At 38.1% G+C, this 27,766-nt stretch overlaps 1 protein-coding gene across 7 annotated transcripts; it reads left to right on the top strand.

Annotated features, from left to right (window-relative positions):
- Positions 1-15,132: 15,132 nt before the first annotated feature.
- Positions 15,133-27,542, top strand: ZNF518A (zinc finger protein 518A). 7 transcript variants are annotated; one of them, XM_074874994.1, is made up of 3 exons: positions 15,133-15,253; positions 17,276-17,399; positions 21,870-27,542. In XM_074874994.1, exon 3 carries the CDS (start codon positions 21,984-21,986, stop codon positions 26,628-26,630), a length of 4,647 nt encoding a protein of 1,548 aa, XP_074731095.1. In that variant the 5' UTR covers positions 15,133-15,253; positions 17,276-17,399; positions 21,870-21,983; the 3' UTR covers positions 26,631-27,542. The 7 variants fall into 7 exon arrangements, with proteins under 7 accessions (XP_074731095.1, XP_074731100.1, XP_074731099.1 ...); XM_074874998.1 differs by lacking the exon at positions 15,133-15,253 and adding an exon at positions 15,640-16,067 and having other exon boundaries at positions 17,288-17,399; XM_074874995.1 differs by lacking the exon at positions 15,133-15,253 and adding an exon at positions 15,640-16,054.
- The last annotated feature ends 224 nt before the right edge of the window (positions 27,543-27,766 follow it).

The raw sequence follows: 27,766 nt of genomic DNA on the forward strand, positions 1-27,766 counted from the left end.
TATATAGTTACAAAATGCCTTAAATTTGTAGAATTCAACTTTTCAAGGGAAAGAAAGAGGAACTCTGCAGCCTAAAGTTTGCCCTTTCTCTTATATAAAGTTAATGAAGTCAATGCAAATATATTTTCCATAGAGGAAACTATGTTTACTTGCTGTTTCCTGCTGACCCTGTTTTCACATTGTTCCTAGTGCTGTTGTGCTTGCTTGCCATCTGCTGCCTGTAGACTCCCCACTTTACAGATTTCTGGGTCAGCTCCCCCCCCTTTTTTTAACAATTACACTGAAAGCAGTGGTCAAAACTTGAAAGTGAAATCATGTTTTGGGGGGGTAAAGATGGAAGAAGTGACCCATAGTCTGAGAAACTCCAGGGGCCCAGGTACCTGGATGACAAAGTAACTAAGATAAAGAGAGAATGTTGTAATTAAAAAGTCTGTTTTCCAGGTCTGAGGGCAGGCTTAATATCAGGGGACAACATCCCATTTCCATAATAAGTCCTAAAGGCAGCTGGGAACGAATCTCAGAGGAGTAGCATGTGTGTCTCTTTTCCCCAATTATATCAGAGTAAGTGGGGGCACGATGGGAATGACACCAAGCTGATATGTTAGCTTTGACCTGTCCAAGAGTTACACTTCTGAAACATAAATTACCACTTTACTAAGTCAGTTTTCTTGTTCTTTTGTGAAACTTATCATGGTTCCTGTGAAAATGTATGAGAATTTTTATTATTTGGAGTTGCTAGGTGGTATTTCGAGTGCTGGAGAAACAGAGTAGAAGAAACATGGATCGGAGAAGGAAAGTCATAATTTGAGTGTCCTGTTGTCTTCCCCCTTTCTCATACTATCAAGCATATATGACTTGTCACTGATTAGGTCTGCATACCCCACCACTGCTCACTGTTATCACCCATCAACTGTCACGCTCCATTTCTCCTATGACTTATTTATTTTCTACAGGTACTTTTTTCCCCTCAATGTCCCTTATATACTGGTGTAGCATCTAATAACTCCTTGAGATTCCCATATTGCCTTTCAAACAATGGCTCTGTACCATCCCAGTCAGCAGAGCCAAGTAACCAGCACGCTATCATTTCAGCTTACTCCCCTTAACTCTTTCACTGTTATGTTACACTTCCACTATTTTTCCCTGTTCTGTTTTGCCACAGACTTAGGCTTGCAAACTTGCTGAGGGTGCACTCTGTCCCATCATCCAAGTCTTTAATGAAGAGGTTAAATGGTACTGGACCCTGTATTGACCGCTGGGGTCCAGCACTAGTGACTGGACCTCATGCCACTCATTGAAAGCCTCTGCACTACTGAGCAGTTCAGTTTTCAACCCACCTCATCTTATCTAGGCCACAATCCATCAGTTTGTCTATGAGGATGTTATGGGAGACAGTGTTAAAAGTCTTTAGTAAAGTCAAGATGAACAACATCCACATCATCCTAGAAGGCCATCAAGTTGTTCAGGCATGGTTTCTGATGACTACTCTCAATGACCCTCTTGTCCCTCATATGCTTCAAATGATTTTCATTTTGCTCCATCACCTTCTCGGGGATTGAGGTGAGGCTGACTGGCCTGCGGTTCCACAGACTCTTTTTGCCCTTCTTGAAGATGACAGGAAACCCCCAGTTCCCGTGACTTTTCAAAGATTATTGAAAGTGGCCTCATAATGACTTTAGCCAGCTCCCTAAGCACTCACAGGGTGCATCTCATCAGGTCCCATGGACTGTATGTCCAGTTTGTTTAAATGTTCCCTAACCTGATCCTCAATTCTGACTGAATTTTTGCAAGACATTCAGCTAAAGACTGAGGCCTTCACATTAAACGAGGTTTGTCAAATTGCAACCGACTGAAATCTAGTGCTTTGGATGGAAGACGGCTTGTAACAAGTGATGCTATCGGTATGTGATGTGTGTGCATGTGCATTACAGTGTTCTTAACCCATTAAAGATGGTATTCAGCCCATGTACCTTTAGCTATCTAATGGTTAAATATGTAATTAAGAAATAGTTGTTTACATTCCCTCTGTGGAGAAAGACAGGCATCTTCAGTTGATTCATCCCACTTATTTTGGATTAATTCTACCCTTGGTGTCCTAGGGAATGACAATTTAGTATCTCTTAATTCTCTAAATTATATACTATGTCTTTAAGGGTCAATTCTACCCAATTAAACTTCAAACACAAAATACTCTTTGGTTTTAATGAGAACAAGATTTCAGTATACATATATATTTTTTCTAGTTGCATTGTCAAAGGCTAAAATTCTTTCTTGCTTAGAGGAGGGACATGGATTAGGAATAAGGCACAAGTTCTTTCTGTAAGTTTCTCAGGTGTAGAACAAGGTGGAAAACTATGAATCTGAAAGGTGGAATAAATGCTATCACAACTTAATAGACAGCACCTTTCTGACACTGACAATGTAGTGCTTACAAAACATCAGAATTTGCTGTGAACTAGATCGTGACAATGAGACACTGAAGAGCAGTCCACCAAGTCCACCTAGAAGATGGCCTAAAGTTTGGTTTATCTTCTTGGATATATTTTGCTGGGACTTCCACAACACTGCAGAAATGTGAGATTTTTTTTCTCCTGTTCCTGCAGAGATCCTGTGTTTCTGTAGCTGTTCACCAGGCCTCTCAGGAAGCAGTAGAAGTGTGCCAGCACATTTCCCATCTAAGAAGATGCAATGCTGGGTGCCAAATCTTGAGATGATATGTGCTTTCCTGCAGAGCTAATCCTTGCAAAATTTAACAGTAGATCCAACTAACCTGAATGGTCCTGGCATAGAGGAAAAATTGATGAGGCATGAGCTGTATCAACTCCAGAAAAAATCCTATCAGACAGTGGACATCCGGACATCATTTCTTCCGTACTTTTTCTTTCCTGGTATAGTATTTTCAACTGTATCATGTCTGCTGCATATTTAGACAACCCACAGGTTGGCTAAACTGACCAACTGAGGTCTCATATGGTCCTACATGATCCCTTACAGAGAGGACTTAAAAGAAGTTATATAGGTGTATTTAGCTTTTTGTTTAAAAGACAAATAAGCACTATCAACAAGACTGCACTCAAGGGCATGTGAGTGTATCTCAATGGCTTTGCTGGAAAATAAATTGGTTGTAAAATAATTGAACAAGAAATAATGCATGATTGAACAAGAAATAATGCATGGAGAACTTTGCAACAAATTAGCAGTTATCTGTCAAAAATCCTTACTCTCCCTCCCCCACAAGGCTAAATGGGGCATGGATTGTCACACAGAGGAGTTTCAAAGAAATTTTTGTATGAAAGATACTGTATATTTCTTTTGGAAAGTATAGGTCCATACCATTGTGACTAAATAAACAAAGAAACAAACATACTGTCTGAGGACCACAATAAAAACAAAATAATGGACATTTTACTTAAGCCTGCACATCACAGCTTCTTCACAATTTGATCATTCTGAAATACTGCATTAGTTATTATACTGTACTATATTAGCTACTGTTCTAATTACTTATAGAGAACTATTTTCTCTTTTGTAGGAAATATGGAAGATTTCTTATGATAATACGGTGCTGTTTTATTATCTAGGTTTTCAAATTACTTCCATGGTGATGTTTTAGGTATTTAATGTTCTTTTATTGATATCTTCATGAAACCATGTCTGAACTGTATATAATGGCAGTCATATGTGAGCACACCCTTCTTCTCACTGTCCTCCCTTCAGTGAACCATGAGGTCTGAGGTTTATGTGAGACTGTATCATTTTATTGCCAAAGTGACTAAGTCTTTCTTCACTGTGCCCTGTGCTCTTGCTTTTCTTTTTTTAATAAATAATACAGCAAATGTTGACAGAAGAAAATTTAGGGTCAGTTCAGGAAAATTCCCTAGTTGCATGAAAGGACTCTGGGATGCACTTGACATGAGGGATTTCTTTGATGATATAAAGTTACTGGCACAGGGTCATTGACAGGTGTGTTTGGGGTGAATGTGGCCAGAATGATACTTCACTTTACAAATTACTTGGACTTGCCTTTTCCAGTTGCGTAGAACTGATCCCATATTAAAGAACTTCAGGTAGTTCATCATGGATTCAGCTGAGAGCCTGGCCTGATAAATCTAATCTTTCTAATCAGATAATCTGATAAATGTCCTTGCTGGAAGTGCAGGAGAATGCTGGGTGGAAGGGAACAACTGGAATCCTTTTAAAGTCTAATTGCCTCATGTGCGCCACTATTTTCATTTATGATATAGCCAACAATTGGACAGAACGTGTAGTCTGTAGGCCGCCTTTTAACATTAGTTTAGCCCTGCCAGGAAAGGGAAGGAGGGTCATTAATCCTTGACTGTATTTATGTGCATAGCACCCCGCAATCATAATGCAAGCCTGCTCACCATTATTCTAACTTTGCTAATTGGGAGGAGTTCAGCAGACATGTCTGGTATTCTCTGAGGTCCAGCTGGTATCCAATTTCCAGCAGAGTTTGCTGAGTAACATGAAGGTCAAGTAACTTCCCCAAGGTTACACCATAAGTGGCTCAACTGGGATTAGGACCCAGATTGTCCTTGCTCCTAATCTTTTGCCTTATTAATCACTGTAGTCTCTTTCTACGAATACCTAACAAGTTCATATATGTAGATTTACAAACACAATGTTATGGGCAAACTCACTTAATTTGGGGGAATAGATTTCATGAGAAGGCACATAATGAAATAGCATTAGCAAAGCTAATTCATAACTGAAATGGAAAATAATTATGGCTGGATTTTGCTTATGGGAGCTACTATTTTAATGGCAATGTTATACTTCTCTTTTTGATCTCTTATTTCTCAAAACTGTGCATATCTAGCCACTCTCCCTTATCAACTGTCAATACATATGCTATCAAGGAGCATGATATTTCCTGAACTTTTTTGAGTCTGTATTTACCTTTATTACAACTCAGAGAAATTGGCTGACTGGCAATGCAATCAATAACAAGATGGCTGGGACATGGTTTATTTGTCCTTTTGTAAAACTGATGCAAATACTGCAGCATTTAGGATTATAAAATTGTTAGAATGTAGTTGTTTTACTCATCTATTGTGTGGGATGGGGTACTCCATCTTTAAGAGGAAAACCAGCAACAGAGTTTTTAGTTAGGATGAGGAAACCCCCCGATTTTCCGTATCTCTAACTGAAAACCATGGTCAGTATTATGGAGCACGAAACAGTTTATAGTGCCAGCTGGTTTTAATTAACGGCTTAGTTTCCGCAATACAAAGACACTTCATTACACACCAACAAGCATGTTCACACCAGTAGTCTGCTCTGTTTCTGTAAACAGGAATGGGTACAATGAGCATGTCTGGAGAACTGCTTGGAAAGCCTCGTGGGGCACAGAACTAAAATAATAGCTAACACATCTCACATGGATTAAGGAGCCAGAAAAACAAAAATGTCTTTATTTAGCCTGTTGTTAAACTACATCAACATAGCGTAACTGATCTCCTGCCATTAGGCAGTGAAATCCAAAGCCACGGGGCACAATTAAAAGGCAACCTGGCACCTGCTGTCTCAAATACATCTTTTGAAATAGCTAGAAAGAGACTGTGTCTTATCAAGGGATTGAGGATGGTATATGAAGGGTTTTCCATTGTATGTTCCTACTTCAAATTTAGCCCAGTACTATATGGCCTGGACTCCTATATAAAGGGAGTTTGAGCTCTATCTCCACCCTTCAAAAGTTACCACCTGATAATAATCTCAAGAAAAGTGCCGAAGATGAATGAATATGGAAGTGGGACTCATTTGCAGTGTGATTACAGATGATTAAATGCAATGACATAGTTGTGGGGCTACACAGAGAAACTTCTGTTGTGCCTTTGCCAGATCTGAAGTGCAATAGAGGATCCGCTAGCTAAAGATTGAAAATGCCAGATGACGCAAAATTTAAGAATTGTTGACTATATATTAAACCATAAGATTATTAGGTTTTAGTGTAAGAATAATGCTTTAAAAACCATTTGAAACCTCATAGGGAGCCAATGAAACAGATTAAAACTGGATAAAATTGGAAAGGAGTGATGTCTAACTTGATACTATGATGAGATAATGGATCAGCTGGAGACTTTTTCAGAGCGATTTCTAGAAGACCCAGCTAAAATTCAGCATGTGGTGATATAAAAAATGGACAAAAAAGTGCAAAGGTATCTGAGTAAAAGAAAATAATTTAGTCAGACTCTACTTTCCCATTAGATTCAAGGTTGGCAGGATTTTCATTAGGAGAAGTTTATCAGCAGCGACTGGAATGGAAGTTATAATTCAAGCAGCAGGGAGGAAACAAGTTGTGTCCAATTCAGCACAGATATTTCCACAGAATTCAACAGGAAGCAAACACTCATACCTTAATGTTGTTTACTTTTCCCATTAGATTTTGGTTTGAAGTGTATGTATGTATCTAAGTTTAAAATGCAGTAAGTCACATTGATATTCCTGAGAAAAATATGTTGTAATAGAAATATCACCCAGTGCTTGAAAAAGAAACTCAAGAATTTCCTAATAGATATCAAAGAAGGTAGAAAGCTGTCTGTACAGTAAGACAAAGAAATAATTTAAGATAATATAATAGCATTCTTTGCAGAACAAATTAATCTTATAAAGAACTAATTCTTTTAGGACCCTCATGAGTGTACACCTTCACTCCAACTAATGGATAAACTAAGGCAGAGAGGTTAAACAACCTGACCTGAAGTGTGCAGGTATGGACATGAGTGCCTAGGTGGTAAAAATGTATGAGAGGGCTCTACTGACAGATACTCATAACTATTAGAAATGCAAAAATGGACAGAAGTTATGGTGTTACAGAACATATAATGCCATGTCTTATGTTATGGCATGGAACAACTTGATGATTTTAAATATTTCAGCTTCTGAAAGGGAAATTAACATTAGCCTTGCTAAAGAAAACAAGACCAGTACTCAGGATGTATTTTGTAATGTTGCATCAGAAAGACAGTATGTGCAATGGTGTGTGGTTTCTAGTTTGTTTGCCACCAAGAGTAAAATCTTCCCCATTTTGAAAAAGGCTCAAGGATTGTCTTGTTTTCTCAGCATCTCTGTGCATTAACAGATTAATGCAATTTGCCTGGATGCAAACTTTTCTGAGTTTGCCAGTCCCTCTTGTCTCATCTGGGCAATTGTGTTCCAGCTCACTGCTCACATGTTGCTTCACTACTGATAAAAAGGGTGTTGGGGTCCGTCATTAGTATTTGCTGATGAGGAAGATGTTCATGACATGCAACATATACTGCTAGCTCAGCTGTCCATCACTGAAAGCTGCAAAGTCAAGATGTCTCCCCCAGGCATCTCTCTCAGTTCAGGCATCTCTCCCACAGTTCAGGCATCTCTCTCTTAGTCATCTGGCCATAACTAGTTTTCCAAAGGGTAATGGCCTCACCTCCGAGCCAGCTGATTGGTGTAACCTGTCTTGATGTATGGGAGATGATGGTACAGGATATTATGGGTGGCTTAATGCCTTTTAGTTTTAATTGTGCTCTAGATTCCCAATCTTGCGTATTGGTTCCTGCCTAAAATTCTGATCCAATTTTCTGCTTTTTAGACCTTGTCCTAGTTCCTCTTCCTACTGAGTGCTAGTTCCTAATCCTGTTCAGTCTTGGTTCCCAGCTCTTGCCTCTTTCTTCTCCAGCCCTAGTTTCTGCTTTAAGTTATCTTGTCTGACCTTGTTTCATCTATGACTGCTCCTGATGCTGAAGATACTTGCATACATTGAGAGTAAAATTATAATGGGCTAAATCTGATCTTCGCTTAACCATGCAAACCTTAGTTTTCATGAGACTAAAACATACTCTGAGGACAGTGGTTTTAGTACTGTCTAAGCAAGAAACAGATATGTAGAAATTCTAGTTCTGGTACTAAGGCAAGCTACTTATGATGGTGAATCTCATCTTTGAGCAGATTATTACTAATTGAATTACATACGGTAGAGTCATAAATACAGTGATAAACTTTTAAAAATTTTTGTTTACACATTTCTAAGAATGCCTCTTCCATCTGCTGTCTGACAACACTCCCCCATGCCCAAATGATAATAAAAAAGTTTCTTACTTCACGTAATGGGAAGGCAGAGATGCTTTCCCCACATTTCAAAAGAAGACTCAGTACTCCTAAGAATGTTCCTTCACTTGTACTACAGACTCTGTATGCAAGTGATCAGAAATTGTATTTGAAAAAGCTATGCTGAGAATAAGTGTATATAGGATATCCAGTTATAGCAGGGCCTCTTAACTGGATGTGTCCATCTGGTGGGTGTATTAAAATAATTAACTAGGGGAACTGATGTATGCAGTCTATATAGCAGAGCATCATCTGGCCAAAAGCAGATTCCAACAGAGCTGTAGAAGAGGAGGGCAAATGCTCCTGTTTTCCCAGCTTGCTCTTCCAGTGCACAGCAATCTGAGGCCCAGCGTCATCTTGATTCAGAGGTTGTACCTGTCATTTTAATGATTTGATTTTTCTTCTATGAATTTGTCTCTAGCTTTTCAAATTCATGTAAATTCTTGGTATCCTTCACTTCTTGTGAGAGTATGTTCCCTGATTTAACATTTAATTGCACACAGCACCCCGTTTATTTGTTCTGAACTTGCCTCTTGATAACTTAATTTTATGCCCTCTAATTCCTTTACTAGTGGTGAGCAGTCACCCTTTGCTCACCTGCTTTATATCACTTCTATTGTATCAGCTCTTAACCTCTCCCTTCTTGTGGCTGAAAAGTCTGAGTTTCTTCATTCTTGTACTAAAATGATTCCATGCATTTGAGTTCCTTCCTTGTAACCCTCCTGGCTTTGTGATATCCAGACTGAGAAAGGGAAGCCAGAACTGAATATAATATGGAAGATACATCCATAGCAAGGATTTAGGTAGCAGCACTGTGATGTTTACTGTTTTGTTCCCTAATCCTTTTCTGCTGGTTCTTAACATTCTATTTACTTTTACAATTATTACTGATCATACAGACACTGTTTTCATATAAATGTCTATGACATCTCAAAGATACTTTTTCTGGGTGTATTAGCCATTTTGGAGCCCATAATTTTCTATACAAAATTTCTATTGCTCTTCTTGATATTGTACTGAATTTCATCTTCCATTTTATTGCCCAGTTCTTCAGCACCATGAACACTGTCTACAGCTCTCTGCAGAAAATTGTGACTTGAAAAACTTATTGTCATCATCAAACTTTGGCACTTTGGCTATTTCACCCTTCCACTCCATGAATATATTGAGCAGTGCTGGCCTTAACAGAGAATTTTGTGGGACTTTCTGGTAACTTCCAAGAAAATCAACTTTAATTCCAAAATACTATACAATAAATCCATACATTCATGTATTCTGTGCTTTCTTTAGAGTTTCTATCAGTTTGGTCTGTACGGACTTATTAGTTAATAGCTCTTTGGTTCATCTCATAAATCTCAAAAATTTGAGTCCCATATGCCATTTTCTATTCTTTTGGCACCGCATCAATTTTAAGTGAAAAGTTACACCTCAGATATAATTGTGCAGCCATTTTCTTCTTTATTCCATCAGAACTCCTGGCTCTGGTCTTACTGACTTTGCTACCATTCATTTTGTTGTTCTATAACCTTTTCTACTGACACTTTGAGACAATTTAAGACAGTATTTCACAATATTACATAAAGAAGAGTTCTAATGCAGAAACTTCTACAAGTCTGTTCTTACAGATGCAAATAATTCTTTTTGGTTTTCTCCTATGGTTTGATCTTCTGAGTGCTTGTTTTATACCTTGCTCATCTTTTGGCTGTACAGATTTTCTGAAAGAGTTCCTGTTTCTGATATTTTTCTTATGATGTGGGCTAAATAATTCCTTATTTATATCAGATAAAATTCTGAATCACTTTGTGAGTTTTAGTAACAGTAAGTAAAACCTAATCCCATGCGTTTGTCTATTTCAGCATTTAATATATTTATTAAACATATATTTCATAAAATGTAATTAATTGATATTTCTTTCCTGGCTTGCCTGTAATGAGATTATAAACCATATTTTTATGTACTGCTTGGCAGCTACAGCTACTACTTAGTATCACTAGAACAGCTCAAATGATTATCTGTTTTTCCAGAAGACAGCAAGTTCTGAATATGTTCATGTCCATCTTTGTGGTACAGCTGGGTGGGCAATATCACAGGTAGAAGAGGCTGGAAATCCATGGAGGTAGGAACCAGGGACTAAACATACTTAGATGAAGGAAAATTGTGTTTAGGAATTGATAGACCTTACTTAGCCTTGGCAGGCAAACTGCCTAGGAGTCTTCGAACCAAAAGCAAAAAAGAACTGAGATGCGTCTGATATTTCTTTTAAGAATATCTGGTTCATAGGAGTTAGAAAAGATCTGTTGTGACACCGACAAAAAGCCTGAGTCAAGTAATCTTACTGCTAGATTGTTTCAAATTCTTGTAATGACCTGTAAATAGAAAGTGCAATCTTACAGATAACATAGTAAATGGAGGGTTCAAAGAAATTCTATTATATTCTGTTCCATACCACTTCATTCATTAAAGGTGCTAACTTGACTTTCTGTATTATTCTTTTTTTACTGATGTATTCTTACATAAAAGCTTTTTGGTGGGGCCTTTTGAGTTCATTCTTCAAATCTATTATTTCCATACTGATCTGCTGACAAAAAGCTCCAAACTGTGCTTGTCACTAAAATAAATAATACATTGGCTAGGCAGAGTTCATTTCTTTCATAAAGTACAGTGTACTTGAAGCAATGCTTATATGAATGAGCTGCTTCATGACTGTAAGAGAAGTTCCATATTTCTTTCTCTAAGATAAAACATCAGTACGCTGTGAAAATAAAAAAATTGCCTTCTTATGAGAAACTGGTTCCTGATGTGCTAGATTATGGGCTTTGATGGTTATGTATTTTGCAATGTATGGTTGCCTATATGTCACTGTAAGTGACGTAAAATAAACACCTTAATTCTGGGTCTGTATTTTTTAATGGTGAATAGCCTGGTTTTGTTTCATTGGTTAAACAGCAGGAAAGCATAATGGTAAGGCTTCCTTTTCACAACATATTACCTTTTAAACATAGAAATATTAATGCTGGCACCTAATGGTATCATAATTAATATCTGAACATCACTGAATTCTCATTATGGCTTTACCTGCACATATATAGTAGTATTGCAATAGTGAAAGAAGTCAATAATTTAACTTTCTTTTTGGATCTCACAGTGCCAATCGGTCTTGGAGCTATCTAAACCATAACTGTTAAAACTGCAGCAATAGAAGTTCAGATGAAAACAGCTACAGCATTGGTAATGTCTGTAGAAAGAGAAATTAATTTAAATTCATGTTAGATTGAACAAAAAATGGAACAGAACCAAGACTAAAAGTTGTCATAGATCAAAAAACTTTTTGAGATTTGTCTATTTTTCCTACACGTACCAACAAATGGGAAAAACTCGCAAATGTGAAAATTTAACTGACATAATGTTTTCACTTTTAGCCAGGTATTTCCACTTTATAATTAAAATATGGAACACACTAGCAGTAACACTTCATTATTGTTTCTAACTCAGAAAAAAGCTCTTCTGTGTCTGTGATTGAATTCAGTGATTTCAGGCAAAAGCATGAGCAACTTCACATTAAAAAGAAGTGCTTTTCTTTAAAAAATGAAGAGTTCCTCAGCATCATTTGGTCATCTGTGCTTGGTATTTGCCTTAGCATAGACTTCCAAAAATTCAATTATCTTTTTTTCTTTTCCAGAGTATTTCTGAGGAAATCCTTAAGTCAGTCCCAATTATTTGGTGTGGATTTATTTCTGATATAAGTAATTTCTGATAGTCCAGCAGATTATACAATAAATTGATTCAATCCACCCCACTATCCATAAATAAGATGGGTATCTCGATGAAACCAGGGGTGCAGTATTCCTGTTGTTTTTGAGACACCCATGTATCTGAGGAAAGCATTCATTTTTCAATTTTAAACCATCACATATACAGAACTAATAGCATCAATAATAAAAATCACATTATGAAGGCTACTTATTTGCACTTAATTGCCCTACCAATTTATAACAGACTAACACTAATGACATATGTAATGGGAAGTCCTGTCATTGTCTCCTATTTCAGATGCACAGAATAATGTGATGTAATGCACACTGGGACAGTGCAAATACCTCTAAAGCTTCCAAAATACTACAAAGCTTACATATGTTTCTGGAGACAAAAGCCAAGGCTCGGGAAAAAAAACTCACTGCAGATGTCAGAGCAGTTTTTTGGGGTGAAAAGTAAAAAGTGCTGTGGGGTATTTCAGGTTTCACAGAACATAGACTGTCTTGTGGCTGAACATCTTTTTCACAGGATCTCACATAGAAAAGTGGACCAAATTCAATTTATCTTCTGAAAAAGAATAAAGGACTGGAGTATTATGTGGATTCAGTCCTCAATTTTTAAGAATTTGGAAATTTAACAGTGATGTGTACATATGGTGCCTATCCAGGTGCATCATGAGTGATCTGTCTTCTGGAAAAAGAATACAAAGATATTCTAGTCCTCATGCAGCATTCATTGATCCTTGAAAGATCCTTGAAATAGAACAGTGCCACTTTAAAGAAATCATATTCTAGGGATAATAAGAAAGTACTTAAAAATATCTAAGTTTGCGTTCATATGCTCCATCACAGTTCATGCCTGATGCCACGAGGTTCAACTGCCAGCATCAGGATACTCAGAAAACACATGTGCTCTCCAGTTCTGTGCACTCACTTCTGCACCACTTGAGAAGACTTTGGTCTTACTTGGGTTTCCTTGATGGCTTTCAGTTTAGTTTCTACTCTGAGCATGGTAGGATGGCAGCTGTTGCATTCATTAGTCCTCTCTTTAGCAGTGAGCGGGTGGAATCAAAAAGATCTTTGAGGCAGCCTCTCATGTCATAGTTTATAAGGTGTTCCTAGTACTCCTGCAAAATGGGAAGGTCGTTGACTTTTACTTAGAAACTTTGGGAAGCGTTTTTGTGGATGCTGACTCTCATGACTAAAGAGCTCCTTCATGGATTTTGGGAGAAGCTACTATACCATGTCAATCTGTTTGGTGGGCTTGCCCATTGTTGTCATTTTTCATTGGATTGCCATTTTTTCCCCCACATATTCCTACACAAATCTTAATCGCAACATGAATTTATTGTTAGAATGATGTGTTTTGATGGCATCATTTTGGATTCCTGCTGTGCTACAGAGAATCTCCACCTATATGATAAATTAGACGTTGGCCTTTCTTCTTTCTTCCTCTTGTTGGTGTTATCTCACAGGTTTTCATTTTCTCTCTTGTGTTTAACATCCATGTGTTCTAAATTTGAATTATGAAGTGATAAAATACAGGTATTTGTTTCTATCTTTAGGTGCAAATTTGTTGGGATGAATAGTTGACAAAACACTTGGATTTTAATTTCAGATTAGGAATACTAGCATTCTAACATGAATTTGATACTGTAGCTGCTTGTTAAACGGATGACTTTCATGGATAATTCTTTTCTGTTATCTTTTCTGACTTTAGGGCTGCAGTCAGAATTATGCCATTGGTCTTTTTTTCTTCAGTTGTAGTTTTCAGATTCTCCAAAACACTATGGGTACGTGCATAAAATCTCCACTTCTGACCACTTAGAAAAATGTAATGAATCAGAAGCCAGAAGAATAATTTGAAGATCTGCATGCAAACCAGTATATTTTGCTGCTTGTTTTTGGCACAGATTGTTTCATTCGGGTGTAGTAGAACTATCAATGATATAATTCTATTCCTGAAGATATTCTTTAGGGCCAAAAAACCCACCCCAAAATGGCTTCTATTAATTTTATTTTACAGTTCAGGACACAAGGGAAATAAGTGATATAAGTTGAAAGAGGAATTAAAAGTATGTTGATGTTTAATGGATCCTTGTTACATGCACATACATACTCAAAGACAGCAACATTCCTTGGTCTCAAATTTTATCACAAGTAAAAAGTGTATTTTTTAAACTTTGTTGCAGCTATTAAAATGTGACAGGGTTTGAGGAGAAAAATTTACTCAGTTGACCGAATTGCTCAGTTAAATTGCTCATGAGTTAGTTTAAGCTTTTTCCTTTGGGAACTTAAAACTTTCTCCTCTTTGCTTTTGATTTTTGAATGCTATTTTGTAAGTGGAGAGAGGCTTTCTTTTGCAGTGACCTCTTCATTCACAATTCATTTTTACAGTCTATTTCTGCCATGGGTGTTTGCCCTTTTTTGGCCATGGTACATCTGAATCTCCTGCTTCACATGTGCCTGCATACTCTGGTGATTCTACTTTTGGCGATTTTCCACGCGCATTAAAACTTAGCACAAATGTAAAGAGCATGCTACTACTAACAAGCGTTTATCCCTCTTTTAAGCAGCAATGATATTGCATCTCTAACAAGGCAAACATTTAATTTGTTGTGATTTTCAGCTGTGTTGAGCATATGAAACCAGATCAACGGATCTTATCCCTTCATAACATTCTGAATGCTTTCATTGCTGCCATCTTCTACAGCTACCCCCTATACATTGTGTCTCCGCAGCTCATCAAATCCTTATCTAGGGCGGACCACAAACATCCTAGACAAGAACCTTCATTTCTGGATGTTTTCTGCCGGGGCATCAGCTCTCCCTGCCCGGTGCCATTACCGGCCACTGGACTGCGCACACCCTTGGGCAGAGGGAAACGCAAAACCACTGCAAGGTAACGAGGGGCCCGGCCGGCCTGGCTGTACCTACGGCCGTGCCATGTGGCCAAGGCCCACCGCAGCAGTCGGCCGGCGGCAGGCCGCGGCGGCCCGGGGAAGGGGTGCGGGAGGCCTCGGCCCTCCCGCCGGACGGCCCGGCATTGTGCTTCCCTCTCGCCCCCAGTCCCCGCGGCCACATCCAAGGATGGGGAGGACAAGGAAGAGGAGGAAGGCAGCGTGGACTGTCGTGCGCCGCCGCCTCTCCCCCACCGGGGGCCGGCCCCCGCGGGGCCGCCGCCCGTCCCGCCGGGGGGGCGGTGGCGCCCCACCCCTCCCCCCACCCCCAGCGCTCCCCGCCCTGGGCCTCGTCGGCCGCCGTCCGTCTCGCCAGGTGAACGCGTATCCCTCCGCTGCGGCCGCCCCCACCGCCAGGCTCGCCGCCCCACAGTCCCCGGATGGAAACTGTTATGGCCGCCAACGGCGACCGGCCGGGCTATGGAGAGGGGCGAGGTAACTCCGCGAGGGGCGCCGGGCGGGGAAGGGGCGGCCCGGCGCGGTGCGGGCGGGGCGGCCCGGCGCGGGCTGCGGCGGAGAGGAGCGGGCTGGAGATGACGAGCCGCGGCGGAGCAGGAAGCCTCCCCGTGGTAGGGTTGAGCCGTTAAATAGTCCGCGCCCCCCGCCCCCTCCGGCCGCGGGAAGTTCGCGGGGTGGCCGGGGCTGGCGGCGGCACGGCCGGGGACGGTGGGCAGCGCCTGGCCGCGGCGGGGAGCGGGCGAGAATGCTTCATGTCCGGCTCCGGGGACGGCCGTGGCGCCGTATCCCTCCGCCAGGCTACGCGGGGCCGGCGAGGCGTCGCGGGCACCGCGGCGCCCCCCGGGGCCGTGTGGGCGCCCTCCGGCGGGCGGCCCGGCGGGGCGGGGGCAGCGCTGCCCGCCGGGGCTGCCCCGGCAGCCGCGTGGCTCCCAAGGAGGAGCTGGGGAGGGGAGGTGCCCCACTCGCCCCCACCCCAATTTCGGGGAGCGCCCTCCGCTGCCGCCGTGGTTGGGTGGAGCCCGCGGCGCGGCCCTGAGGGGGTGGCAGCGCCGGGGGCTCCCCCGCCGGGCCGGCGGCACCGAGTGCTTCGTGTTTTGTCCCTGCTCTCCCTTGCCTCCTCCTCCCGGGGCCGGGGGGACAGCCCGCGCCCTGGCCCTGCTCCTCGGCAGCGCCGAGGGACTGCTGCTCGCTGCCGGCGGGGCCGGGAGCCCCGAGCGGGGGGACGGGGAGCGTCCCCCCGACATCGCAAGCGCGGGCTGAGAAAGTGGTTGTTTGCAGGTACGTTGGCCGTGTATCGCCGGAGCGTTGAGCTGCTGTTTTCGTAAATGGCAAGTTTGCTGTGCGGCAGGGGTGTCTGTGTTGGTGTTTGTTAGCTTCGAGAGGGATTTGGTAACTTATTTTTGTTTTTTATTTTTACCAAAGCAGCGTTTTGCTGTGTCGGATAGATTGTATCAGGCCGCCAGAAGCTCTAGCTCTATGGGTTCCTGAAGATCTAGTTCTGTAAGTTCCTGCATGTGTCCAGATCTTTGTAGAGATGAAGGCAGCACTCTAATTTGCAGGCACATGTAGGATGGGACCAAGCATTGAAAATACTTTAGCATAGGGTTTTTTTTTTTTTTAGTAAAATTTAAATGAGTTTAAAGAGTTTTACAGAAATCTTGAAAATACTGCCTGCCTCGAAACATATTTTGAATTTCTGTTCTTTTTGTTCTAAGTGGAAAAATGGTAAAAGGTACCTAAATTAGGAGTATCTTACTCCTGTCTGCCACTTCTCACTAGGTTAAAGTATGTAACTAAACTTTTTTTCTCTATGTGTACTTTTTTTAAACAAAACACTGACATACTGGAGCATTTTGGGGGGAAGAAAATTGAGATTTAGAGCCTCAAGTGGTTGCTTATGCTTGTGCTTAGTGATTTTTATTTTTTTTATGAGACTTAACTGTGGCACATGCTTCTGTATCTTCAAGGTTTGTATGCATTATATCTGCTTTATAATGTACTTGTTTCAAATATTGTGAATGTAATATTCCACCTCCCTCACAGGCTTTTGTCAAACATTATAGAAAATTATAATTGGGTCTTTGCTATAGGCTATGTCACAATATGTACTTAAGAAAAGGTAAGTGTCTTTTGAGTTCAAGTTAAAATTTGGTGGACTGCGGTACCAGTTACTTCTTTCTGTCTTGTTTTTAAGTTATCATATGTTTATGCTTACCTGTTTTGAATGCCTGAGATGTAGTGACAAAGCTAAGGTTAAAATAGGCCTTGTGAGGAGGAGTTTGCTAGCAACTTTTAATCCCACTCATTAATTTAGAATTTGTATTGTATTTGATGGTGTTCTTTGGGAGAGAACATTACAGTACATATTTACAGTTTTTCTGTCTTCAATGTGTTAAAATGCACATAATGTAAAATTGTGAAGGATTTACGCTTTTCAGCTTATTCTTTCAGTTATGCTTGTATTTACACCTTTTAAAATACCTTTCCTTTTGTTTCCAGACCTTTTTTCAGTATTCCTCCTGACTGTGGCCTTTTCTGAGTCTTACATATTTACCTCTTCTATGTGTGTGGAAAAATGTTAAAAACGCTGTTGAAGAATTGAAGTCAAGTCTTTTCTTAATATGTAAGTTGGACTACTTCTTTGATAATGTACATTTAAAGATCCCTGGGATCTAAGAATTTTTTTTTACTAGCTGTTTCTAGTAAATATTTTTATTTGTTGTGCTGCAGGTGCTTGGCAATAGTTGTATGCTACCCAATAATAGCAAAATTAAATTCTAATTTGTGTGGTTAATTAGTTAAAGGAGGTCTCAATTCAGGTTTGAATATACCCAACTGCGACTCTTTGACAAACATGAATGTTTTATCCAGTTAGTGAAATGTTGCCTGATTGAGGACCACATTGGCCTCATGTTAAAAGCCTGAGGCTTGTTCTCTGCAGTGTACTTTATCCACTTCTGATTTTTATAGTGTTAATTGCACACATATTTCAGGTTTTGGTATTTGACAGTATAACAATTTTAATGTGCTAGGCAGCTACCATCAGGTTGATGTATCGTGCAACCTACGATCTTCATGTGTTGCATCTGTGTATTAAAAAAGTTCTTCAAGCCAACAAATCCAAGTCATTTTTAGTTACGTATTCTTTATGTGGGAGTTGAGCTTGCTGCTGTTCAAATAAGGGATTTACCACTGATGAGAGAAAGCACTGTAATACAGTACTCTTTTGGTGAAAATGGAGTGTAGTATAGATGAGTTGTTCTCTTCTGAAGGCTCGAAGTAGAGTAATATCCCATGTATTAATCTCCTCTGTGAAAGATGGGAAACATATTGTCGACTTAAAACGAAAAATAATTGAGTACCTAAAGTGTTTTAGTTTGGAAAGTCTCCCAAGGAGGGAATGTCTGTGTATGTGTCTGTAGTTTGTGGGGTTTTTTTTGGTTTTTTGAATGTCAGATGTATAGTTGAAATCTTGCAGGTCTCAGCTGAAGAACACAGTTGATTGAATTTATTTGATATTGGATCCTGTTTTGCTTATTATTTTCAAGAATTACACTGAAATGCTAATATCTTTTCCAAAGGAATGCAATGAAGCATGTGCTTAAAAAAGTGTTTTTCTTTTCTTGCTGTGTGATACATGAACATGGCCTTGAAAACTTTTCAGTCTCCATTTTCTTTGTCAGGTATGTGCATGTTTAGTGGTAGATACTTCCTTCTCACAGGACTATGGGAGAATATCTGGAAGACCTTAGTGGTGATGCTTGTGATGGCTTGGAGCTCTGGAAGCAGTTCTTGCACTTCATTGTAATGAGGAAGCGGATGTGATCATTCTTTCAGTTCGAATGTGAATAAATAGGATGATCTGATGAATTCCAAGTCTGTTGCTTCAGGAGTGGCAGGAGAGTAGTGGAGAGAGAGCTACTGACAAGATTTCAGCTGACACTGCTAACTTTTGCTAGTAAAGAAGAAAGTGATGCTGTGACTTCTACTATGGAAAAAAGTTTTCAGTAAAGTGTTTATATACTAGTGAAGAAACAGTAGTTCTTCCTTTACAGTTTCAGTTTTCAAAGTCCAAGTTATTTTCGCTGCTATTCCATTTCTGCTGATTTTGTGTGGACATGTGGGAGTGTTGTTTGAGCATAGACTTGAGCTGCTATAAATTGTTAGTGCAGCCAGTTATGGAAACACTGGCATTAAGTCTGTAGCAAGACAGTGATGCTGACCATACCTATTCGAGCCTCTTAATCCATAGAGGAGTACTGGTGTCAGTCATGCACTTGTTCTGAAAAGATTAACCTGTACCCAGGAACATATGGTGAAAAAACCGTTAACTTTTATCTGTTGACTACTTCAGACTTCCTTTCTTTTTTCCTTTCTTTTTTCCTTTCTTTTTTCCTTTCTTTTTTCCTTTCTTTTTTCCTTTCTTTTTTCCTTTCTTTTTTCCTTTCTTTTTTCCTTTCTTTTTTCCTTTCTTTTTTCCTTTCTTTTTTCCTTTCTTTTTTCCTTTCTTTTTTCCTTTCTTTTTTCCTTTCTTTTTTCCTTTCTTTTTTCCTTTCTTTTTTCCTTTCTTTTTTCCTTTCTTTTTTCCTTTCTTTTTTCCTTTCTTTTTTCCTTTCTTTTTTCCTTTCTTTTTTCCTTTCTTTTTTCCTTTCTTTTTTCCTTTCTTTTTTCCTTTCTTTTTTCCTTTCTTTTTTCCTTTCTTTTTTCCTTTCTTTTTTCCTTTCTTTTTTCCTTTCTTTTTTCCTTTCTTTTTTCCTTTCTTTTTTCCTTTCTTTTTTCCTTTCTTTTTTCCTTTCTTTTTTCCTTTCTTTTTTCCTTTCTTTTTTCCTTTCTTTTTTCCTTTCTTTTTTCCTTTCTTTTTTCCTTTCTTTTTTCCTTTCTTTTTTCCTTTCTTTTTTCCTTTCTTTTTTCCTTTCTTTTTTCCTTTCTTTTTTCCTTTCTTTTTTCCTTTCTTTTTTCCTTTCTTTTTTCCTTTCTTTTTTCCTTTCTTTTTTCCTTTCTTTTTTCCTTTCTTTTTTCCTTTCTTTTTTCCTTTCTTTTTTCCTTTCTTTTTTCCTTTCTTTTTTCCTTTCTTTTTTCCTTTCTTTTTTCCTTTCTTTTTTCCTTTCTTTTTTCCTTTCTTTTTTCCTTTCTTTTTTCCTTTCTTTTTTCCTTTCTTTTTTCCTTTCTTTTTTCCTTTCTTTTTTCCTTTCTTTTTTCCTTTCTTTTTTCCTTTCTTTTTTCCTTTCTTTTTTCCTTTCTTTTTTCCTTTCTTTTTTCCTTTCTTTTTTCCTTTCTTTTTTCCTTTCTTTTTTCCTTTCTTTTTTCCTTTCTTTTTTCCTTTCTTTTTTCCTTTCTTTTTTCCTTTCTTTTTTCCTTTCTTTTTTCCTTTCTTTTTTCCTTTCTTTTTTCCTTTCTTTTTTCCTTTCTTTTTTCCTTTCTTTTTTCCTTTCTTTTTTCCTTTCTTTTTTCCTTTCTTTTTTCCTTTCTTTTTTCCTTTCTTTTTTCCTTTCTTTTTTCCTTTCTTTTTTCCTTTCTTTTTTCCTTTCTTTTTTCCTTTCTTTTTTCCTTTCTTTTTTCCTTTCTTTTTTCCTTTCTTTTTTCCTTTCTTTTTTCCTTTCTTTTTTCCTTTCTTTTTTCCTTTCTTTTTTCCTTTCTTTTTTCCTTTCTTTTTTCCTTTCTTTTTTCCTTTCTTTTTTCCTTTCTTTTTTCCTTTCTTTTTTCCTTTCTTTTTTCCTTTCTTTTTTCCTTTCTTTTTTCCTTTCTTTTTTCCTTTCTTTTTTCCTTTCTTTTTTCCTTTCTTTTTTCCTTTCTTTTTTCCTTTCTTTTTTCCTTTCTTTTTTCCTTTCTTTTTTCCTTTCTTTTTTCCTTTCTTTTTTCCTTTCTTTTTTCCTTTCTTTTTTCCTTTCTTTTTTCCTTTCTTTTTTCCTTTCTTTTTTCCTTTCTTTTTTCCTTTCTTTTTTCCTTTCTTTTTTCCTTTCTTTTTTCCTTTCTTTTTTCCTTTCTTTTTTCCTTTCTTTTTTCCTTTCTTTTTTCCTTTCTTTTTTCCTTTCTTTTTTCCTTTCTTTTTTCCTTTCTTTTTTCCTTTCTTTTTTCCTTTCTTTTTTCCTTTCTTTTTTCCTTTCTTTTTTCCTTTCTTTTTTCCTTTCTTTTTTCCTTTCTTTTTTCCTTTCTTTTTTCCTTTCTTTTTTCCTTTCTTTTTTCCTTTCTTTTTTCCTTTCTTTTTTCCTTTCTTTTTTCCTTTCTTTTTTCCTTTCTTTTTTCCTTTCTTTTTTCCTTTCTTTTTTCCTTTCTTTTTTCCTTTCTTTTTTCCTTTCTTTTTTCCTTTCTTTTTTCCTTTCTTTTTTCCTTTCTTTTTTCCTTTCTTTTTTCCTTTCTTTTTTCCTTTCTTTTTTCCTTTCTTTTTTCCTTTCTTTTTTCCTTTCTTTTTTCCTTTCTTTTTTCCTTTCTTTTTTCCTTTCTTTTTTCCTTTCTTTTTTCCTTTCTTTTTTCCTTTCTTTTTTCCTTTCTTTTTTCCTTTCTTTTTTCCTTTCTTTTTTCCTTTCTTTTTTCCTTTCTTTTTTCCTTTCTTTTTTCCTTTCTTTTTTCCTTTCTTTTTTCCTTTCTTTTTTCCTTTCTTTTTTCCTTTCTTTTTTCCTTTCTTTTTGAATTCCACTTGTTTTTAGTACTTCATCTAGATTGTTAGTGATCCGTGCCACAGCAGAGGTACTGTGTTTGTATTTGCTTGAAATCCAGAGTGAGTCATAAATGCCAGCTTAATTTTAAAAAAGCAACTCTTAGGATATCTTGTGCTTACAGGCTGTCCTGGTTGGAGAAAACCAAAATTTGATGGCATGGAATTTCAATATTTTCATCTTTCAGTAGATGTTGTTCTTTAAAGCTTATTTTTCAAGATTTATGTATATTTTGTGGGGGAAAAAAAATCCCCAAACACAAACAAACAAAGGTTACGGTATAATGTCTCATTTTTTTGCCTCATCCTTTTATCTCAAATGCTGTTATAAAAATCAAACAACTTCCAGGATCGGCATGTATTTATTAATGAATTGTATTAAGTGTTCTATTTGCATTGGTTTTAAAAGTAATATTTGCTTTGTTTGTTTTCTCTTTTCAGGAGAATAAAATGGGGAAGCTCTAGAACCTTGAGAATAACTCAGCGTGGTAGTCTTGTTTGCTGCAGGAGCTAAGACTAATCTCAAGAATTCACTTAAAAGGAAAACCTAAAATCATGCCATCTGAAAAGGAACAGGTTTTTAGTGATAAAAAGCAAATTAATTTGTTAAAACACAATGCTGCGAAGAATTTTTTTACAGATACCACTTTGGAAAAAGCACTGGTGAATGATCCTTTAAGTATGATGACTCAACCAGCAATTTTAGATGTCAGTCTCTCTTACGGAATAAAAAATGTGAAAATTGATTTACCCAAGGTGAACATTCCAAATGAAGTATTAATGAAACATGAAGTTGATAGATTTAGAAAACTCTTTCAGTGTAAACAGCAAACTGCAAGGAAGTCCTTAAGTCTAGAGAAAATAAATGGAAGCAGTCCCAGTTGTTCAGAGGGAAGCCACTTGCAACATAAACCAGAAGTGCAATTTGAAGAAGGGTTGAAAACTACAGCAAAGATACTGAATTTCACTTGTACAAAGTGCAAGGATAACATTCGATACAGCCCAAATGATCTACAGAAACATTTTCAGCTGTTACACTATGGCGAGTTGCCTTTGTATCCTTGTGAGATGTGTAACTTCTCAGCTAATGACTTTCAGTCGTTTAAACAGCATAGACGCACCCATCGTAGCACTTTAGTAAGATGTGAGCTCTGTAATGATGAGCATATGTACACTTTGTTGGATTTGACGAAACACTTCACATCAAAGCATTGTGTAAATGGTCACTTTCAATGTGAAAAATGTGGGTTTTCTACCCAGGATGTGGGCACATTTGTTCAGCACATTCACAGACATAATGAGATTCCATATAAATGTGGAAAATGCCATTACGTAAGCTTTACAAAAGAGGAGTTCCAGAAACATCATCTTGCTCACAGCAGTACGTTTCCTTATGGTTGTCAATATTGCAGTTACAGCACACCACGGAAAGATTATCTTTTAAAACACATCATAGCTTTGCATAGAGACCACTTATATGCAAAAGAAAAACTGGAAAATGATAAATGTGAAAAAAGAATAGTGAAGACTCCAGCAGGACTGAAGCTTGTGTTAAGAAGGTATAAAATGGGAGCGTCGAAAAAAGCATTCTGGAGACGGAAAAAAATAAGCAGTGGAAGTGACACAACTGGAGAAACAAATGCACAAGTGCTGAGAAGTGTGAATAAAATTCAAACAAAAGCTGAGGAGCTGAACCAGTGTACGAGAGATGTGGAAGCGAATGAAAAAGATCAAATTACGTATACAGAAAAGCATAATTTCATGGGTGGAATGCTCTCTGCTACTACTGCACAATACAATAAAGCAGATGATGGAACAAGTTATGGCCTGGGATTATTGAAAAATGCTGTTCATGGGCCAACAGTATTGATGGTCAAAAACAATAAAATATCTGTTCCAGCAAATTACAGTGCTAAATTTATGGGATTTAAAATGGTAGATGGAAAACAACATATTGTTATAAAGTTATTACCTACAAGTAAGCAAAATGTACATTTGTTGGGTCAGAAAGCTGATCCTATTAAAGATGGTTCTACAACTCCTTTGCTACAGACTGCTGATCCCTGTGACTTCTCTTCAGGTGCTATACCACATGTAACTGATCAGTCAACCTTAAAGAACAATTCTGTTCACCCATTAACTTCACCTCCATTTTCTTGTTCTGCTCCTCATTCAGGAAAAACAAAAGTGGAAAAACAAAATAACTCCTTATTCCACGGTAGGAGTGTTTCTCAAACTGTAGCACCTTCTAATGTAGCTGTAGGAAAAAGTTCAAATTCTTTGCCAATGAAGTTGGGCTCAACTGTACCTCCATGTGATGAGGTGACAAAAGTTGGAACCCGAAGTAATATCTCATGGGGAAGTTATAGTCCAAGTCATCCTCAGGTATTACCACCCACTATTACAAATACGCTTCACTATGACCCTATGAAAATGCCCTTCTTTCCTGAACTGAAAATGCAAAATGGTGGCCTGAATAATAGCAATGGAAGTAATAATTTCTATTATTCAACTTCAGTGGATTCTTCTAATGAAGGGTTGCTGTCTTTTCACAACTATTCCAAAATGGACAATTCAGATAATCCATGTAGCATTTGGATGTCAACAGATGACAGATACAAAGAATTTATATCTAGCAAAACAGTTTCTTTTCAAAACAGTAGAAGTGAATCTGCATCTTCATATTCGGAGTCGATGAAAGGCTTAAAACCAGAGAAAACTGTATCAGCCCAATCAAATATTAATAAAACTTATGGACACATAAACACTACGAATAATTCCGAGTCTTCTAAAAGCCAGTCTAAATGTGTTGTTGACAGCGAGTGTTTTATGGAGGACCAGCATAATGGCCAGCAGTATTTGGACGCTAACACACATCAAGGCTTTGAGAATGTAGCTGAGAAATTCCAAGAAAATGCCTCTGATTGTGTTAACTCGGTCTTAATGCCTAAAATCACATCTGTTTTCTCATTGCAGAGTGAACAGGCAGCTAATTATTTATCGCCTGAAATAAACCAGTTACTGCAAGATGTGTTAAAAGTGAAAGCAACTACTCAGCCAGAATCTCACAGCAAGTCAAATAACTGCGTAAAACTTCATTCTGACAAGCTGCTTTCTGGTTACGAGACAGGGAATAAAGCCTTTACGCATTTAAAAAGCTCGGCAACTGCATGTGGTTTTCAGAGGTCTCCTCCTAATGTAGGCTTTCATTTATATAAGAGAGAGTTGAACACAAAATGTAGCATAAATGAAGGTACACATTATGGGAGAGAAAGACAGACACCCAGAACATCATTTGATTCACAGGGAATGGATAAATTATCCAGAAGTCCGGGTGTTGGCACGTTGCTAAAAACTCATACAGATGCAATCATAACACAGCAGTTAATAAAAGATAAAATGCTGTCTACAACCCCAAATCCTAGCAGCTTTTCGCCAGTTCTTCGGGAACAGAAGAAAACCCTTTTAGTTCAGTCCCCTCCATCAGGATTTTTTGTTCCTTTGCACCTTGCTAACCAGCCCGGACTACAGGTGGTGTCAGGAAAATCTCTTCCGTCAACCAGTTCGTCAGATGGGCATGTGACTAAAGGTGTACCTGCATCTTTTGTTTTAAATAAAGGACCTGGAATGATTTTGACTTTTAGTGGCACGATTGGAACAGTTGCAAATGTCCCTAGTGATAGTTCTCAGGTTTCAGGGAGAGTTGCATCCAGAGAATATGGTAAAATAACCATACCAGCTTCAAAAGTGGAGGGAAAAAATGACAGTTTCAGAAGTGGAAGAAGTTCCTGTAATAGGAGAGCATGTAGTACAGCAAATGACTCGTTGAATAGCATGCCATTCAAAGGACCTCTTGTAATTACAAACTCATCGGAGTCATCTATGAAAGGAATTTCTTCTGTGAAGGTGTTATCAGAGCATCAGGATGCTGTCTTTGGGTCCTTGGAGTCAGTAAACCAACAGGAACTAAACCAGAAACAACATGTTTATGCACTTTTGCCTGATGGACAGCAGGCAGTTTTTCTGAAATGTATGACACCAAACAAGCCTGTAGTTCATAAACCTAGTGTTTTTCAGGATAATGCTCATTATCAAAATTGTCAACCAAAGAAAACTGGAGCCATGCAACAAAAGCTTTTGCTGAAAATTAAGACTTCTACTTCAGATACGCTGGCTGATACCACTCAGTCAGTAAGCAACTCAGTGCCCTCGCTACAGTTGGATAACTTGCAGTCCCTTACTCCTGCACTAGCACAGAAACAAACTAATCTTTCTTCTAATGATGCCTTAATCCTACCAGGTAGCTTAATGCCAGCAAATGCCTCTTTGGCAAACTCTAATCCAGCATGTCGTGTTCCTCCTGTAGAACCTGTTTATTCTACTAAGTCTGCAGGGACACGGTTGCAAAAAGGTTCTGCTGAGAGTACGCAAGTAATAACTGCTAACAACAGGAATAACTTTGGTAGTCAGAAGTCCACATGGAGCACCCGAAACAGAACCGCAAAAGTAAAACCTCGTTTAAAACAAACTGGGTCTAAAAGTTCAGAAACTGTGGGTGTGCAAAGAAGCAAGAATTTCAAACGGAAAAGTAAGGATAATTGCCTAGAACCTCCAAGAAAGAAAGTAATGTTGCACAGAAAGTGTAAGGAAAAGAATCAAGCTGAAGTTGTTAGTGAATCAGGTGGCCTTTACAAACCAAGGGCATCAAAAGAAACTGTGAGGACTTTGAAATTACTTCCTTTTAATTCTAAACAGCTTGTAAAATGCCCTCGGAGAAATCAACCAGTTGTTGTGCTTAACCATCCTGATGCAGATGTTCCAGAAGTTGTAAATGTAATGAAAACCATTGCTAAATTTAAGGGACATGTTCTTAAGGTTTCATTGTCAAAACGAACTATCGAAGCGCTTCTGCAGCCAGCCTTCTGCAATCCTTTGGATGTAACTACTGATGATCTTTCTCAAAAGAGGCACAGGACAATAAAACCTATTAGCCCTGTAAAAGAAAGATTTGTCTTAAAATTGACACTGAAAAAGACTAGCAAAAACAATTATCAGATTGTGAAAACTACCTCTGATAATACCTTGAAAGCTAAGTTTAGCTGCTGGTTTTGTGGTAGAATATTTGACAATCAGGATAATTGGGTAGGACATGGACAGAGGCATCTGATGGAGGCTACTCGAGATTGGAATTCATTAATGTAATTATGACCAGTGAAGAAAATAAAATATCATATATTACAATTTTAAAAAAAGTGAATCAATTGAATTAAGATACACAAGTCATTTTGTATTTCAGTATTATAACTGAAGTTCAAAAATTATGCAAAGTGCTCGTGTTTTAGAAGGAAGAGCAGATTCTCTATTGCCATCAAGCTTTGAGATAGATCAAGGAGCTTTGTGGTTTAGATAACTTGTAACTAACTGCAAATACAATTCCATAAAAATATATATTATTTTTGGTTACTACTATCATGTCCTATATTTTTATTCTATAGAATGAGTCTTCAGGGCTTTTGTTCTGTACATATTTAAAAAAAACCTAAACATGTAAATATTTTTATACTTTTCAATTATTTGGTATAATTCTTGCACAGAAATTACCACCCCCCCCATTTTTCAGTTCTGTGCATGCACTACTAAAACCAATTTTTAAAATTTTTTCAACTACACACAGCTGTTATCCTGGGATTTTTGTTATTTTCACTTGTTAGCTCTTGATTTTGTTTTTCAGGGATTGAACACTATTGTTAGCAAGTGCCTAAAAGATGTGAAGCAGTTTACATTATGTCAACTGTGTAACCATAGGTCCATACAGGGCCATTTCCCCAATAGTTTCATTTAAACAAAGCCATATGTGAATGCTTTAAGCTATATTGCTATGCACATGACACTTGTACTATTTCTGTGCAGTTTGTCTACTTTCTTAGTGAAGTATTTTTCATATAAATTAATAAAATGTTACAATTGTGTTAATACAGTGAGCCTGAGAATGGAATCAGTTGAAAATATACAGTATATATATTCATAATGTATATGGTGTTTCAGAATGGTGAACATTCCTAATCTGTATCGACTCTGTCACTATTAAATTTGCTATAACTTGTGTTTATAGAATATGACTGTGAGCATTTATGGAAAATATTTCTATCTTGTTTAATACTATGTCTGCCACAAACCCTATAGGAAGGCCAGAATATGGTGAAGTGCAAAGTACCATTTCAGGCCTGTAACTGCATTATAGTTTTATTCCAGGTGGATGTAATTTGTCCCCAAATGACTAAGTAATATTTTCTGCTATTGCTTATTCAGATGAACTGCCTTTTAGGGTACCAGGGGTT

The sequence above is a fragment of the Strix uralensis genome, chromosome 7 (genome assembly GCF_047716275.1).
Source record: "Strix uralensis isolate ZFMK-TIS-50842 chromosome 7, bStrUra1, whole genome shotgun sequence".
NCBI classification, from domain to species: Eukaryota; Metazoa; Chordata; class Aves; order Strigiformes; family Strigidae; genus Strix; species Strix uralensis.